Genomic DNA, 16,683 nt, shown 5'->3' on the forward strand with positions numbered 1-16,683 from the left:
AGCATCTTACCTGCACAAATCGGGCACAGTCCACTATTCTGGTCACCACTACTTTGGGCCTGGGGTCGGTGCTGTTTTTTTTGCCTTGCTCTTGCTGTCTCCCTCCTGTTTGGCCGAGAATTAGAGTTGGATAAAGGCCTGTGAGAAAGAACAGTTAAAGACCAGCTATTAGTAAGAGGCCATAAGGGCTGAAGGAGTCTGGAATCAGAGCAAAAATAATGCAGAAGAGTTAATGTAGACCTAGAAACCCTGGGTTGGGGTCCTGGTTTTCCCACCTGATATACCAGACTTGAGGGAAGACATTTAACCTTTGAACATCTGAGAACAGAGATTCCATTATTGCCCTTGGGTTATTATTTTTTAATTGAAATATAGTACACATACCATAAAACTCACTCTTTAAAAATATAAATTCAAGGCCAGGTGTGGTGGCTCACACCTGTAATCCCAGCACTCTGGGAGGCCAAGGCAGGCGGATCACCTGAGGTCAGGAGTTTGAGACCAGCCTGGCCAACATTTGCCTGTCTCTACTAAAAATACAAAAATTAGGCCGGACGCAGTGGCTTACGCCTGTAATCCCACCACTCTGGGAGGCCGAGGTGGGGGGATCACCTGAGGTTGGGAGTTTGAGACCAGCCTGACCAACACGGAGAAAGCCCGTCTATAATAAAAATACAAAAATTAGCTGGGCGTGGTGGCGGGCGCCTGTAATCCCAGCTACTCAAGAGGCTGAGGCAGGAGAATCTCTTGAACCCGGGAGACAGAGGTTGTGGTGAGCTGAGATTGCCCCGTTGCACTCCAGTCTGGGCAACAAGAGTAAAACTCCATCTCAAACAAAGAAACAAACAAAAAACAAAAATTAGCTGGGTGTGGTGACGTGCACCTGTAGACCCAGCTTGGGAGGCTGCGGCAGGAGAACAGCTTGAACCTGGGAGGCTGAGGTTGCAGTGAGCTGAGATCATGCCACTGCATTCCAGACTGAGTGAGAAAGCACAACTCCGTCAATTTTCAATTGTTTATATATATATAAATTCAATTCAAAACCCTGTATTGACAGAGTTCTGTAACCACAACCATGTAATTCCAGAACATTTTCACTACTCCCAAAAGAAACCCAGAACCCAGGTTGGGCACAGTGGCTCATGCCTGTAATCCCAGAATTTTGGGAGGCCGAGGCAGATGGATCACCTGAGGTCAGGAGTTCAAGACCACCCTGGCCAACATGGCAAAACCCCATCTCTACTGAAAACACAAAAATTACCTCGGTGTGGTGGTGTACGCCTGTAGTCCCTGCTACTTGGGTGGCTGAGGCAGGAGAATGGCTTGAACTAGGAGGTGGAGGTTGCAGTGAGCTGAGATTGTGCCACTGCACTCCAGCCTGGGTGCCAGAACAACACTTTGTCTCAAAAAAAAAAAAAAAAAAAAAAAAAGAAAGAAAAGAAAGCCTGAACCAGACTCTGGCAACTGCTAATCTACTTTAGTGGTTTGGAATTGCCTATTCTGGACATGAAATCATATACTATATGGTTTTTTGTGACTGACTTCTTACACTTAGTATGGTTTCAAGGTTCATCCATGTTGGAGCAGGTATCAGTACTATATTCCTTTTTTATGGCAGAGTAATATTCCACAGCATAGATATACCACATTTTATTTATCAGCTGATAGACACTTGGGTTGTTTCAATTTCTGGGCTATTATTAATAATGTTGCTCTGAACATTTGCCTGTAAGTTTCTGTGTGAACACCTGTTATCAGTTCTTTGGAAGTATACACCTAGGAGCTAACTGCTAGGTCATATGGTAACTCCATATAAACATTTTGAAAAACTGCTAAACTGTTTTCCAATCAGCTGCACTAATTTACATTTCCACTGGCAATATGTATGAGAGTTTCAGTTTCTCCATATCTTTGCCAACACTTGTTATTGTCCATCTTTTTTATTACATCATCCTAGCAGGTGTGAAATAATCATTGTGGGGTTTTGATTGGCATTTCTCTGATGGCTAATGATGTTAAGCATCTTCTATGTGCTTAATAGCCATTTATATATCTTCTTTGGAGAAAATTCTATTTGGATTATTTGTCCATTCTAAAAATTAGAGTATCTTTCTATTGTTGACTTGTAAATGTTCTTTATATATTTTAGATAAAAGAGCCTTACTGGGCCAGGTGCGGTGGCTCAAGCCTGTAATCCCAGCACTTTGGGAGGCTGAGACGGGCAGATCACAAGGTCAGGAGATCGAGACCATCCTGGCTAACCCGGTGAAACCCCATCTCTACTAAAAAAAAAAAAAATACAAAAAACTAGCCGGGCGAGGTGGCGGTCGCTTGTAGTCCCAGCTACTCGGGAGGCTGAGGCAGGAGAATGGCATAAACCCGGGAGGCGGAGCTTGCAGTGAGCTGAGATCTGGCCACTGCACTCCACCCTGGGCAACAGAGCGAGACTCCATCTCAAAAAAAAAAAAAAAAAAAGAGCCTTACGGAATATATGATATGCAAATACTTTCCTCCATATTCTATGGGTTGTCTTTTACTTTCTTGACAGTGTCCTTTGAAGCAGAAAAGATTCAGTTTTTTGTTTTTTTTTTTTGAGACAGTTTCACTCTTGTTGCCCAGGCTGGAGTGCAATGGCGTGATCTCAGCTCACTGCAACCTCTGCCTCCTGGGTTCAAGCGATTCTCCTGCCTCAGCCTCCTGAGTAGCTGGGATTATAGGAACGTACCACCACACTCGACTAATTTTTGTATTTTTAGTAGAAACAGGGTTTCGCCGTGTTGGCCAGGCTGGTCTTGAACTCCTGACCTCAGGTGATCCACCCACCTTGGCCTCCCAAAGTATTGGGATTACAGGCGTGAGCCACTGTGCCCAGCCAAAGATTTAGATTTTGATGAAGCCCATGAAATACAGCATACTCATCTTCAGATTCTGGTTCACTACAGGACTGCCTCTTTGCCTAGTTCCAAACCTGACAACATGTGGACAAGGATATCTTTTCTTCAGTGCCCTTAGGTCTAGACCCACAGGTTAAACCCAGACACAAGGATACACTCTGACCTTAATGAAACAAGACTGGGGGTAAGGACAGCTGCAAAAGGGCAATAAGGTTTGGGGAGGTGATTTGGGTCTTTCATGTTGATCTACTTACCTTTGGTGCTGCACTTTCCTTCTTTTCATTCTGCCCACATCATTCTCAGAGTTTTGCTCCTCTGCTCTGGGCTCTGTATTAAAAATGCTCATTAAATATAGCTCTTAAACAAAACAGTCTTCACATGTGATGTTACTTCTTCTAAGAATATTCTTTCTACCCTCTTTGCCTGGAGGCAAAGAGTGTGCCTTTCTCACTCTTCCAAGTCTTAGATGAAATGCTAATTTCTATGCGGCACTTTCCCTGGATTCTCTAATCTACATCCAGTCATCCAATTATGCTTTTCCTTGACAGTACTCATCACAGTTTGAAGATTTAAATTTATTTGTGTGACACTGACATGTGTTTCTCCACTAGGGAAGGAGCATTGCTATTTTATTTACTGCGGTATCCCTGATGTCTAGCACAGAGCCTGGCACAAACGATGCTTAATAAATATCTGTCAAATGAGTGACAATAAAAACTATCAACTTCCATTTGTCTGGTTATCCTGAACTTATGAAACACTTTGTATAGCATTTAATATATTTTAAAGTGCTTTCATAGCTCCAGGGCCCAGCTTATAGTAGGTGCCCAAAAATTATGAGTTCCCTTCTAGTCTCTTTCTCTTAAAATAATAAACTACATCTTTCCTTCTGTGGTATACAGCTGAGACCCAAAGAGATAAGGATTGCTGATTCCTAGGCCAGTGCTCTTTCAATTACTATACAATATTTGATTTGTCTTCTGGTAACAAGACACCAACAATTATCTTTTCTATCACATGAAGTTCCACTAGTGAGCCATCCCTGTAGAGCAATGGTAGATTCAGGGAGGAAGGGCATTGCTAGGGACAGGAAGGAACAGGTCATGTGGACTCACCTGCCCTGCCTGGAGGACTGGAACCTGATTCTGCATGGTTGTTCTTTGGGCTTGCCACACTGACTGGAGGCACCCTGCGGGCAGCAGAAAGCACCATGTGGGCTGAACGCCCCAGAGTCCCTGGCTGCATCTGTGTTAGGATATTCCTGAGCTCTGAAATTTCCTTGGTATCCCTGCAGGGAAAGAGAGAGTACTTGGTTCCACTTGAAATGTCGGTCTTATTCTGCTCACTCATGTCAATGGCATTTAAGCAAGAAAGCTAGTTTAATATACAGATAGGGTTAGGCCTAGAGTATGTGATTAATTTGGTGAACCCAGGCTGGTCTTGTGTGCTTGTCAGTGACTTGATAGCATTTCTTTTCCAGGAGAAAGATCTGAGAGGTGGCTGGGAGACTTCCACTCTGTCAAGTACATACGTATGGGGATGTGGGAAGAAGGTCCTCCGGATGGAAGGATTAGCTAGCCAGGGGCTAGGACCAGACTCCTGAGCATCAGAACCCTGAGGAAAAAAAATTGAGAGATATGAAATACCAAGATTCACCACCAGGGGACACTGCTACCTAGTGCCAGGGCCTACTCAAACTGTCAAACTACTCAAATGACGGAACTTTTTGGGGACATTTATTTCATTATTTCCCTCTAAATATTATCAAATAATATTGTTTAGTTTTTAGTATGATTTATTTTGTGAACAATTTTGTTAACTTGCAACTAAAAACCTACCACAGTTTCTAGCCATCTATAAAGAGATGTGTGTGTATGTATGCATATAGATATGTCTCTAGCATTAGCCACCATACCTATCACAGGCATTTTATAACCTCCTTGCTCCAGAAATGTCTATGTGCAATAATCTCCCAAATAATTTCTGCATAGAGATTTTATTTATATTGTAGTATGCTAGTTTCTTAATTCTTTGTCAAAATTCAATTTATCTGTGATTATACCCCTACTTTTTAAAAAAGAGATGGGATCTCACCCTCGGTACAGTGATTCGTGGCTGTAATCTCAGCACTTTAGGAGGCCAAGGTGGGAGGACTGCTAGAGCCCAGGAGTTTCAGACCAGCCTGAGCAACATAGTAAGACCCTGTCTATAAAAAAATAAAAACATTAGCCAGGCATGGTGGTACATGTCTGTGGTCCTAGCTACTTGGGAGGCTGAGGTGCTGAGGTGGGAGGACTTCTTGGGCTTCAGAAGCCAAGGCTGCAGTGAGCTGTGACTGCACCACTGCACTCCAGCAAGGTGACAAGAGTGAGACCCTGTCTCAAATAAAAAGAAGAAAAAAAAAAATTGGGTCTTGCTCTACCCAGGCTGGGATGCAGTGGCAGGATCATGGCTCACTGTAGCCTTGAACTCTGGGGCTCAAGCAATCCTCTCACCTCAGCCTCTCAAGCAGCTGGGACCACAGGCTCACACCACCATGCCCAGCTAATTAAAAAAATTTTTTTGTAGAGACAAAGTCTCACTATGTTGCACAGGCTGGTCTCAAACTCTTGGGCTCAAGCGATCATCCCTCCTCGGCCTCCCAAACCACTGAGATTACAGGCACGTGCCATTGCACCTGGCCCCTAATTATTTTTTCTTTTTTGAGACACAGTCATACTCTGCCATCTAGGATGGCGTGCAGTGGCATGATCTCAGCTCACTACAACCTCTGCCTCTCAGGTTCAAGTGATTTTTGTGCCTCAGCCTCCTGAGTAGCTAGGATTACAGGCGTGCACCACCACAGTCAGCTAATTTTTGTATTTTTAGTAGAAACAGGGTTTTGCCATGTTGGCCAGGATGGTCTTGAACTCCTGGCCTCAAGTCATCTGCCTGCCTCGGCCTCCAAAAGTGCTGGGATTACAGGTGTGAGCCACTGCTCCCGGCCTCCTAATTCCTTTTTCTTTTTTTATTAATAGAAATTTCCTTTTTCCCTTACCGTAAAAAAATTTTTGTCTTTAATTTTCAACTCTGATTCTTCTATCACAGGTTATTTTAAAGGTAAATGGCTTTGGCTTCATTCTACAAACTTGAGTAGTATTTTCATTCTCATTAACTCTTTAATATTTTCTAATTACCATTACAATCTTTTCTTGGACCTAGCAATAATCCTGAAATTTTTTTCTTTAATTTTCCAGGGTTTTCATTTTTTCTTTACCTTGTCTCATGAATGTTACAGTGAATGCCACTAGAAAGGGTAACTAGATAGGTGTGTAGAGACAGTTTATTTTAACCTTAACTCTAAGTGAGATTATCAGGAAATTAATTATTATAAAATGATTAATTATTAGCTTCTGAGCAAAGATTAGTTGGAATCAAGTGGCCCGGGTTCAAATCCACTTCAAGACTTATTTGGCAGTGTGACCTGGGTCACCCCACTAAATTTCTCTGTGCTTTTCTTACGAGAAAACTGGTGATCATAATAACCCCGTTTCACAGAGTTAAAAGCCCTATGTTTTGCTTTCACTATAACATACCAATTAAAATGATTCATTAGGAAAAAAGTCTATGATGTTTTAGGCATCCTAAATTATAAAACTGAGTGCCATCAATCTGTAATCCCAACTTACATGTACCATCTGTCTCTTGCTGAAATGTTTCAGGTCATTCCTTCGCTACAGTTTCACGAAGTACCTGCATGTATGTTTCACCCTGCTGCTGATGTTCGATACCCTTCTGACAAGGCTCTGCAGTTGCTGACTCCCCTTGACCTCCATCCCACCATAGTCCTAGAAGTGCAGGGTAATGTAGATGGCCAAAATGGAAAAGAACCCTGAGAAACTTTTGTTTATCCTAAAACTGGGGTGAACATAGGTACTGGTTTGCCTGGAACAGTCCTACCTTGTATCTGTTGTCTCCGTATAAAAATAATAATGATAATTATTATTATTATGTTTTGAGACAGGGCCTCACTCTGTCACTCAGGCTGGAATGTAGTGGTATGATTATGGCTCACTGCAACCTTGATCTCCTGGGCTCAAGTGATCCTTCTACGTCAGCCTCCTAAGTATCTAGGACGACAGGCACGGGCCACCATGCCTGGCTAATTTTTATTTATTTTTTTCTTTAGACAGGGTCTAGCTCTGTTGCCTAGGCTGGAGTGCAATGGAACAATCACAGCTCACTGAAGCCTTGAACTCCCAGACTCAAGTGATCCTACCACCTCAGCCTCCTGAGTAGCTGGGACTACAGGCGTACACCACCATGCCTAATTTGTTATTTTTTTGTAGAGATGGGGTTTTGCTATGTTGCACAGTCTGGTCTCAAACTCCAGGGCTCAAGCGATCCATTTGCCTTGGCCTCCCAAAGTGTTGGGATTACAGGCATGAGTCACTGCACCTAATTTTTAAATTTTTTGTAGAGGCTGGGTGTGGTGGTACACGCCTGTAATCCCAGCACAGTGGGAGGCTGAGACAAGAGGACTGCTTGAGCTCAGGAGTTTGAGACCAGCCTGGGCAACATAGTGAGACCTTGGTCTCTATAAAAAATAGAGGTGGAAGGTTGCAGTGAGCCGAGATCATGCCACTGTGCTCCAGCCCGGGCGACAGAGCGAGACTTTGTCTTTTTTTTTTTTTTTTTGAGACGGAGTCTCGCTCTGTCGCTCAGGCTGGAGTGCAGTGGCGCAATCTCCGCTCACTGCAAGCTCCGCCTCCCGGGTTCACGCCATTCTCTTGCCTCAGCCTCCTATGTAGCTGGAACTACAGGTGCCCGCCACCGCACCTGGCTAATTTTTTGTATTTTTAGTAGAGACGTGGTTTCACCAAGTTAGCCAGGATGGTCTCGATCTCCTGACCTCATGATCCGCCTGTCTCGGCCTCCCAAAGTGCTGGGATTACAGGCTTGAGCCACTGCGCCCTCCCCGACTTTGTCTTTAAAAAAAAAAAAAAATTATTTGGGCCTGGTAGTATGCACTTGTAGTTCCAGCTACTGGGAGGTTGAGGCGGAAGGATTGTTTGAACCCAGGAGGTGGAGGTCGTAGTGAGTGATCACGCCACTGCACTCCTGTAATCCCACCTGTAATCCCAGTACTTTGGGAGGCTGAAGTGGGCAGATCACACGGTTAGGGGATGGAGACCATCTTGGCTAACACGGTGAAACGCCGTCTCTACTAAAAGCACAAAAAATTATCTGGGCGTAGTGGTGTGTGCCTGTAGTCCCAGCTGCTGGGGAGGGTGAGGCAGGAGAATGGCATGAACCTGGGAGAAGGAGCTTGCAGTGAGCCAAGATCGCACCACTGCACTCCAGCCTGGGTGACAGAGTGAGACTCCGTCTCAAAAAAATAAAAAAATAAAAATAAAAAAATAAATAAATACTTTTTTTGTGGAGACAGCATCTCGCTATGTTGCCCAGGCTGGTCCTGAATTTCTGGGCTCAAATGATCCTCCCACTTTGGTCTCCGCAAGTGCTAGAATTAAAGGCATGAGCCACTGTGCCTGGACTTAGTGTAATTATTAATAGCATTCTCCTTTGCCCTTAAAGTGTCCTGGTTTGGATGATAAGTTTTATGGTGACTCTATCTACAACTCCCCTTTAAAAGGTCACTTATATAATGAACATTTACACTAAAAGGCTACTTTGCTCTGGGCAATGTTCTAGGTGCCAGGAATTCATTACAGAACGAGACAGACAGGTTCCTAATCTCATGGAGCTTCATTTTATTGACTAGGCAGGATCACAGAGATCGAGCTCCACTCATGTCAGCTCTTAGCACTGCAGCAAGTGGAACCTGGTAGGGCACACCGAACTGCAACTGTCGGTCCTTTTACATTTTTTAGCCCTTTCCACAATGGAAGAGTAGTCTCAGACCAAATTTGACTTTGTCTTAGCTCTCTGGATCTCTCCTAAAACTGCACGACAAAAGGATCTACTCTTGTTCTTTCTGCTCTAACTTCATTTTCTCTGCCCAGTGCTGCCTCTTCTTTTTCTCAGGAACCTCAAAAGGATTGACTCTTGTGAAGTTCGCTCATGTGAACTGGGATTCTTTTGGTTGTGAAAGGTTTGAAACTTCTAAGAAAGTTTCTTGTGTGCACAAGAGGCAGAGTGTGTAGTGTAGGCACAGTGTAGGGACAGGAGACCTAGTCCTTATGCTGTTCTGACTCACTGTAGGACTCTGAACATATAGAAGTTTTCCTATCTGAGATGGAAAATGAGATGGTGGGGGTTGGATGATCTCTAAAATTCCATGACTCTAGCTTTGTATGATAAAACACTCATTTTTTATGAATGAAATATGATGGAGGGTACTGGCTTAGAAAGATAAACAAGTGTAACAACGAAGCAAGAGGAGTCAGAATAGGCTTAAGAAAAAAACTAGAAGCCTGGTTGAGCAAATCGAAGTAAATTGATATAACCTCAGGGCTAGAAATCCATATATCTTATCTTAGGAGTACAGGCATACTTCATTTTATTGTGCTTCATAGATACTGTGTGCTTAAAAAAAAAGGAAGGTTTGTGACAACGCTGCAAGTCTATCAGCACCGTTTTGCTAACAGTATGTGCTCACTTCCTGTTGCTGCATCACATTTTGGTAACTCTCACATTTCGGTATTTCTCACATTTCAAACCTTCTCATTATTACTACATTTGTTACAGTGATCTATGATCAGTGATCTTTAATGTTACTACTGTAACTGTTTTGGGGGTGCCACGAATTGTGCTCACGTAAGATGGTAAACTTTTTTTTAGTTTTGAGACAGGGTATCGCTCTGTCACCCAGGCAGGAATGCAGCTGCACTAATCATAGCTCACTGCAGCCTCAAACTCCTGGTCTCAGGTGATCTTCCTTCCTCAGTCTCAAGTAGCTGGGACTACAGATGTGTGCCACCATGCCTGTTTTTTTTTTTTTTTAAAAGAGACAAGGTCTTTTTTTTTTTCAGAGACACCTGACCTCAAGTGATTCTCCCATCTCAGCCTTATAGGTATGAGACACTGTGCCTAGCCTAAGATGGCAAACTTAATTGATAAACATTGTATGTGTGCTCCACTGACTGGTCATTCCCCTGTCTCTCTCCCTCTTCAGGCTTCCCAACTCCCTGAGATACAACAGCATCAAAATTAGACCATTTAATAATCCTAAAATGGCCTCTAACTATTCAAATGAAGTGAAGAGTGGCATGTCTCTCACTTTGTGGTTGCAGGGAGCAGGGTGATGAAAGGTCTGTCCAGGGGCCAGGAAGAACGGCCCACATCAATCTGCAGGAAAGCACGGCCACGAGAGAAGGATAAGAGGGATGAGATGACTGCTTTAGTAAGAAAGGAATAGCAAAGGCTAAGGTAGGCTGAAAGCTAGGCCTCCTGTGGCAAACAGTTAGCCAAGTGGTAAATGCAAAGAAAAAATTCTTTTTTTTGAGACAGGGTCTCACTGTCACCCAGGCTGGAGTACAGTGGTGCAATCTCACCTCACTGCAACCTCTGCCTCCCAGGCTCAAGTGATCCTCCCACCTTGGCTTCCCAAGTAGCTGGGACTACAGGCATGTGCCACCATGCCCAGATAATTTTTTTTTTTTTTTAGATGGAGTCTCGCTCTGTTGCACAAGCTGGAGTGCAGCGGCACGATCTTGGCTCACTGCAACCTCTGCCTCCTGGGTTCAAGCAATTCTTCTGCCTCAGCCTCCCAAGTAGCTGGGACAACAGGTGCACGCCGCCACACTCAGCTAATTTTTTGTATTTTAGTAGAGACGTGATTTCACCGTATTGCCCAAACTGGTCTTGAACTCCAGAGCTCAGGCAATCCACCTGCCTCGGCCTCCCAAAGTGCTAGGATTATAGGCATGAGCCACTGGGCCTGGTCAATTTTTGTATTTTATGTAGAGACAGGGTTTTGCCATGTTGCCCAGGCTGGTCTTGAACTCCTGAGCTCAAGGGATCTGCCTGCTTTGGTCTTACACAGTGCTAGGATTACAGGCGTGAGCCACCACATCCAGCTGAAAAAATTCTTGAAGAAAATTAAAAGTGCTACTCTAGTGAAAACATGTATGATAAGAAAGCAAAACAGCCTTATTGCTGACATGGATACAGTTTTAACAGTATGGATAGATCAAATCAGCCATGATACACACTTATCCTAAGCCTAATCCAGAGCAAGGCCCTAACCCTCTTCAATTCTATGAAGGCTGAGAGAGGTGAAGAAGCAGCAGAGGAGAAGTCTGAAGCTAGCAGAGATTGGTTCATGAAGTTTAAGGAAGAAAAATCCATCTCCTTAACATTAAAATGCAAGACGAAGCAGCAAGTGCTGATGGACAAGCTATAGCAAGTTACCCAGAAGATCTAGCTAAGATCACTGATGAAGGTGGCTACACTAAACAACAGATTTTCAATGTAGATGAAACTGCCTTCTATTGAAAGAAGATGCCGGGCAGGCGTGGTGGCTCATGCCTGTAATCCCAGCACTTTGGAAGTCTGAGGCGGGTGGATTACAAGGTCAGGAGTTCGAGACCAGCCTGGCCAATATGGTGAAACTCCATCTCTACTACTAATACAAAAATTAGCCGGGTGTGGTGGTGTGTGCCTATAGTCCCAGCTACTCGGGAGGCTAAGGCAGGAGAATTGCTTGAACCTGGGAGGTGGAGGTTGTGGTGAGCCGAGATTGCGCCACTGCACTCCAGCCTGGGCCACAGAGCAAGACTCAGTCTCAAAAGAAAAAACAACAACAACAACAACAACAACAAAAAAACAGATGCCGCCTAGGACTTTCATAGCCAAAGAGAAGTCAATGCCTGGCTTCAAAGGACAAGCTAACTCTCTCTTTAGGGCTAATGCAGCTGGTGACTTTAAGTTGAAGCCAATGCTCATTTACCATTCTAAAAATCCTAGGGCCCTTAAGAATTATGCTGAATCTACTCTGCCTGTGCTCTATAAATGGAACAACAAAGCCCAGATGACAGTACATCGGTTTACAGCATGGTTTCCTGAATATTTTAAACCCACTGTTGAAATCTAGTACTCAGAACGAAAGATTCCTTTTCAAAACATTTCTGCTCACTGGTAATGCATCTAAGCCAAGAGCTCTGATGGAGATGAACAAGGAGCTTAATGTTGTTTTCATGCCTACTAACATCCATTTTGCAGCCCACAGATCAAGGAGTAATTCAACTTTCAAGCATTGCTATTTAAGAAATATATTCTGTAAGGCTATAGCTGTCATATAGATAGTGATTCCTCTAATGGATCTAGGAAAGCAAACGAAAACCTCCTGGAAATAATTTACCATCTTGGATGCCATTAAGAATGCTGGTGATTCATGAGAGGAGGTCAAAATATCAACATTAACATGAGTTTGGAAGAAGTTGATTCCAACCCTCTTGTGGGCTTTCAAGACCTCAAGGGAGGAAGTAACTGCAAATGCGACACAAAATAGTATGAGAAGCAGGCCGGGCGCGGTGGCTCACGCCTGTAATCCCAGAACTTTGGGTGGCTGAGGTGGGTGGATCACTTGAGGCCAGGAGTTTGAGACTAGCCTGGTCAACATGGTGAAACCCATCTCTACTAAAATACAAAAAATTAGCCAGGCGTGGTGCTGTGTGACTGTAATCCCAGCTACTCTGGAGGCTGAGGTGGGAGAATTGCTTGAATCCGGGAGGCAGAGGTTGTAGTGAGCCGAGATCATGCCATTGCACTCCAGCCCTGGGTAACAGAGCGAGACTTTGTCTCAGAAAAAAAAAAAAAAGAAATAGTAAGAGAACTAGAAATAGAAATGGAACATGAGGATGCGACAGAATTACTGCAATCTCAAGATAAAACCTGAACAGATGAGGAGTTGCTTCTTATAGATGAGCAAAGTGGTTTCTTGAGATGAAATCTACTCCTGGTGAAGAGCTGTGAACATTATTGAAATGATAAAAAAAGATTTAGACTATGACATAAACTTAGTTGATAAAGCAGTGGCTGGATTCGGGAGAATTGACTCAAATTTTGAAAGAAGTTGTACTGTGGTTAAAAGGCTATCAAACAGCATCACATGCTACAGAGAACTCTTTCATGAAAGGAAGAGTAGATTGATGTGGCAAACTTAATGGTCTTATTTTACAAAATTGCCAGGGCCAGCCCAACCTTCAGCAATAACCACCCTGATCTGTCAGCAGCTATCAACACTGAGGCAAGATTCTCCACTAGCAAAAAGATTACGACACGCTGGCCAGGCGCGGTGGCTCACGTGTATAATCCCAGCACTTTGGGAGGCCAAGGCAGGCGGATCACGAGGTCAGGAGATCGAAACCATCCTGGTTAACATGGTGAAACCTTGTCTCTACTAAAAATACAAAAAATTAGCCGGGTGTGGTGGCAGGCACCTGTAGTCCCAGCCATTCGGGAGGCTGAGGTAGGAGAGTAGCATGAACCCAGGAGGCGGAGCTTGCAGTGAGCCGAGATCGCACCACTGTACTCCAGCCTGGGCAACAGTGTGAGACTCGCTGAAGGTTCGGATAATTGTTGGCTTATATACACTGAAAAACCAAAAAATGTGTGTGACTTGCTTTATTGTCATGATCTGGAACCAAATCTGGAACATCTTCAAGGTATGCCTATATTGTGTTGTACAGGGAGAAAAGCAGGGGAACAAATGAAACTGCAGAACACACATGTAAAGATATAACTTTGTTTAAGGCAATAATGACAGAGAAACTACACGGGAGCTTTGGGACTTACAGTGCTCAAAGGAAAAGTCTCATAAAAGCTACAGTCACCCAATAACTTAGAAATAAAGTACGAAGTTAAGTTTGGATCCAAGAATAATTTATTTATGGCTAAAGAGCAAATGGTCCAAAAGTTTTGTGTATACTGTATCCAAGGCTCACTCATTTGCTTATTCCTCGTGTGAGAGAGAGGAGTTCACTCTTACCTGTAAGAAAGGGTATCAAGCCCACTGATACTTGTATTTGTGTGTGTGTGTGTGTATGTGTGGGTGTGTCTATGCCTCAAACAAGCACCAGCTTCTTAACCAGAAACCTGCAAAGGAAGGGCAAACATTAAATCCTCACTCCACCATCATACATACCTTGTTCAGCACAGAGTTCACAAGGGCTGAGGGACCCAACACAGAGTCATCTAAGGAGTCCAGAGAAGAACGCACCCGTAGAAAGGCCAGGCCAAAGGACTGATGACGCGTGAAGGGTTGGGAGCAGGTCAGGCGAAGTCGATCCCATAACTCTCCTGAGGCTGGAGCCAGGAAATCAACTCAAGGGAAAAAGAGAAAGAAAATAAGTGGGGAATGGAAATGCATAAATGGGAGAAAAAGAGGACGAAAAGGTCACTACTAAGGAAAGGAGCTATAGAGAGTAACTTCCAACAAAAGGAAGGAGGTCATCAGTAAATGTCCCGTTAGGCTCAGGTGCTCAGGGTATGGTAACGCCAAGCAGGCCAGTCAGGGCATTCTCATATCCAGTCCCTTGCCTTCTCGTCATCATTCCTCTGTCACAGTTCCACACCATTCTCAGCATGAATTCTATTCCTTCTCCAGGGACCTCATCAATATCTCATTTTAAGTTACTTGCAGAGTAAGGGCCCAGTGGATTACCTGAGATATATATCAACCCTTCCTGGATCATAAGACTTCAACCTCCCTCACACCACCACGTGCTCTACATGCTCACAGTATCACATTCCGATATCACAAACCTTCCACATCTTTAGTTCCTAACACTGTCCAGTCAGTACTTCACTTCCTCCAAATCATATGCCCCTCCAATGTCACTCTTCCTTTACAACATTACAAATACTTCCAACTTAAAAACAGACAAATCCTTATGAGACTGTACATTCCTAGAGGCTAGGAATCAGATCTTATGTTTTTTCTGTAGTGCCTAGTGAACAGAGATTTGTATAAACAGAATTCAGTAAACATTATATACTATATAACTATAACCACTATGTAGCCTTCCATCACTTACATAAACATCTATCCGCCAGGCGCGGTGGCTCACACCTGTAATCCTAGCACTCTGGGAGGCCGAGGCGGGCGGATCACAAGGTCAGGAGATCGAGACCGTCCTGGCTAACAGGGTGAAACCCCGTCTCTACTAAAAATACAAAAAAAAAGCCGGGCGTGGTGGCGGGCGCCTGTAGTCCCAGCTACTTGGGAGGCTGAGGCAGGAGAATGGCGTGAACCCGGAAGGCGGAGCTTGCAGTGAGCCGAGATCACGCCACTGCACTCCAGCCTGGGTGACACAGCGAGACTCCGTCTCAACAAAACAAAACAAAACAAAACAAAACAAAACAAAAAACATCTATCCTACATCCACACTTATACCCACAAAAACTTATTATTGTTATTATTTTTTGAGACAGAGTTTCATTCTTTTCGCCCAGGCTGGAGTGCAATGGCACAATCTCGGCTCACTGCAACTTTTGGCTCCCAGGTTCAAGCAATTCTTCTGCCTCAGCCTCCTCAATAGCTGGGATTACAGGCGCTTACCACCATGCCCAGCTAATTTTTGTATTTTTAGTAGAGATGGGATTTTACCATGTTGGCCAGGCTGGTCTCGAACTCCTGACCTCAGATGATCCACCCACCCTGATCTCCCAAAGTGCTGGGATTACAGGCGTGAGCCACCGCATCCGGCCACAAAAATAATCAACAAGTGTGTGTGTTCTATATATTGGGCCCTACCGAACCACAAGTTATGTATAAATATAAATAGTTCATAAATCTCCATCTCTCCAGCTAGCATGCATCCTCAGCACACAGATCTCACACACAAGCACACCATTCCTTAACCACCCTTTGCCTCCAACAGATATAACTAAGCCCCTGCACAGGCTCCCTCTCACAGTCTACACCTAGTAGCACTCACAGCCCTCTTTAGTACTGCATCTCTGTTGCTCATAAAGACCACCCCCATCTTTTCTGCTTTTGCCCTCTTTACCATCTTTAAACATGCGGACCCCAGAGCGGTTCTTCCCCTGCTTTGAATCAGTTAGAGACATTAGCATGGTTGCAGGGAGCAGGGTGATGAAAGGTCTGTCCAGGGGCCAGGAAGAACGGCCCACATCAATTTGCAGGAATGCACAGCCACAGTTACCTGGGGACAAAAGGTTGAGAGAAGGTTAAGAGGGATGAGACACCTGAAGACAAAGGAATAGGGTGGAAGGAAGTCACTTCTTTATTTCACAGCTAGTTGAAAGCCAGAAAGGTTTATCGATATGTGGAATCCCACAGGGAGCCAGTAACTGGAGTGGAATGAGACTCCTGTCCACTAAATACCAATGTCACACATTCACCATGTTCCTTCCAGCCAGAACCCTTCCCCTGATTAAAGAGACTTGTTGCTTCTCTGTCCTCTGGCCCTGGTAGAGAGCGCTAAATTCTGTCTCTTTTAATTCCTTGCTAGGGAGCCTGACATCTCTCTGTCCTGACGAAACAGACCAGTGGACTTGACAGTTCCAGATTCCAGAGAATTCTAAGGTCAATCTTCTCAATCCATAAACTCCTACTCAGCCTTCTTGGATTATCCTTGCACAGTTCATCTCTCCAGCATCCTCCTGACACTGATATTTACAGGTGTATGCAGGTTCTATTTGTTGTGATTTATTTTTATTTTTTGTGAGACAGGGTCTCACTGTTGCCCAGGCTGGAGTGCAGTGGCATTATCACAGCTCACTGCAGCCTCAACCTCCTGGGCTCAGATGATCCTTCTACCTCAGCTTCTCATATAACTGGGACTACAGGTGTGCATGATCACACCTGGCTAATTTTTGA

At 44.2% G+C, this 16,683-nt stretch overlaps 1 protein-coding gene across 2 annotated transcripts in view; it reads right to left on the bottom strand.

Annotated features, from left to right (window-relative positions):
* The window catches only part of XNDC1N (XRCC1 N-terminal domain containing 1, N-terminal like), a 28,610-nt gene that overhangs the window by 2,497 nt on the left and 9,430 nt on the right, over positions 1-16,683 (bottom strand). Inside the window, exons 5-10 of one of the 2 annotated variants that reach the window (XM_038004903.2) lie at positions 15,851-16,006; positions 13,984-14,162; positions 4,426-4,508; positions 4,010-4,083; positions 3,149-3,221; positions 11-138 (exon numbers count right to left, since the gene is read on the bottom strand). In XM_038004903.2, coding sequence (XP_037860831.1) covers positions 11-138; positions 3,149-3,221; positions 4,010-4,083; positions 4,426-4,508; positions 13,984-14,162; positions 15,851-16,006 — 693 coding nt within the window. Of the gene's footprint in view, positions 1-10; positions 139-3,148; positions 3,222-4,009; positions 4,183-4,425; positions 4,509-13,983; positions 14,163-15,850; positions 16,007-16,683 lie in introns of both variants that reach the window. The other variant, XM_038004901.2, reaches the window with a different exon arrangement.

This window comes from Chlorocebus sabaeus, chromosome 1 (assembly GCF_047675955.1).
Source record: "Chlorocebus sabaeus isolate Y175 chromosome 1, mChlSab1.0.hap1, whole genome shotgun sequence".
Taxonomy (NCBI): domain Eukaryota; kingdom Metazoa; phylum Chordata; class Mammalia; order Primates; family Cercopithecidae; genus Chlorocebus; species Chlorocebus sabaeus.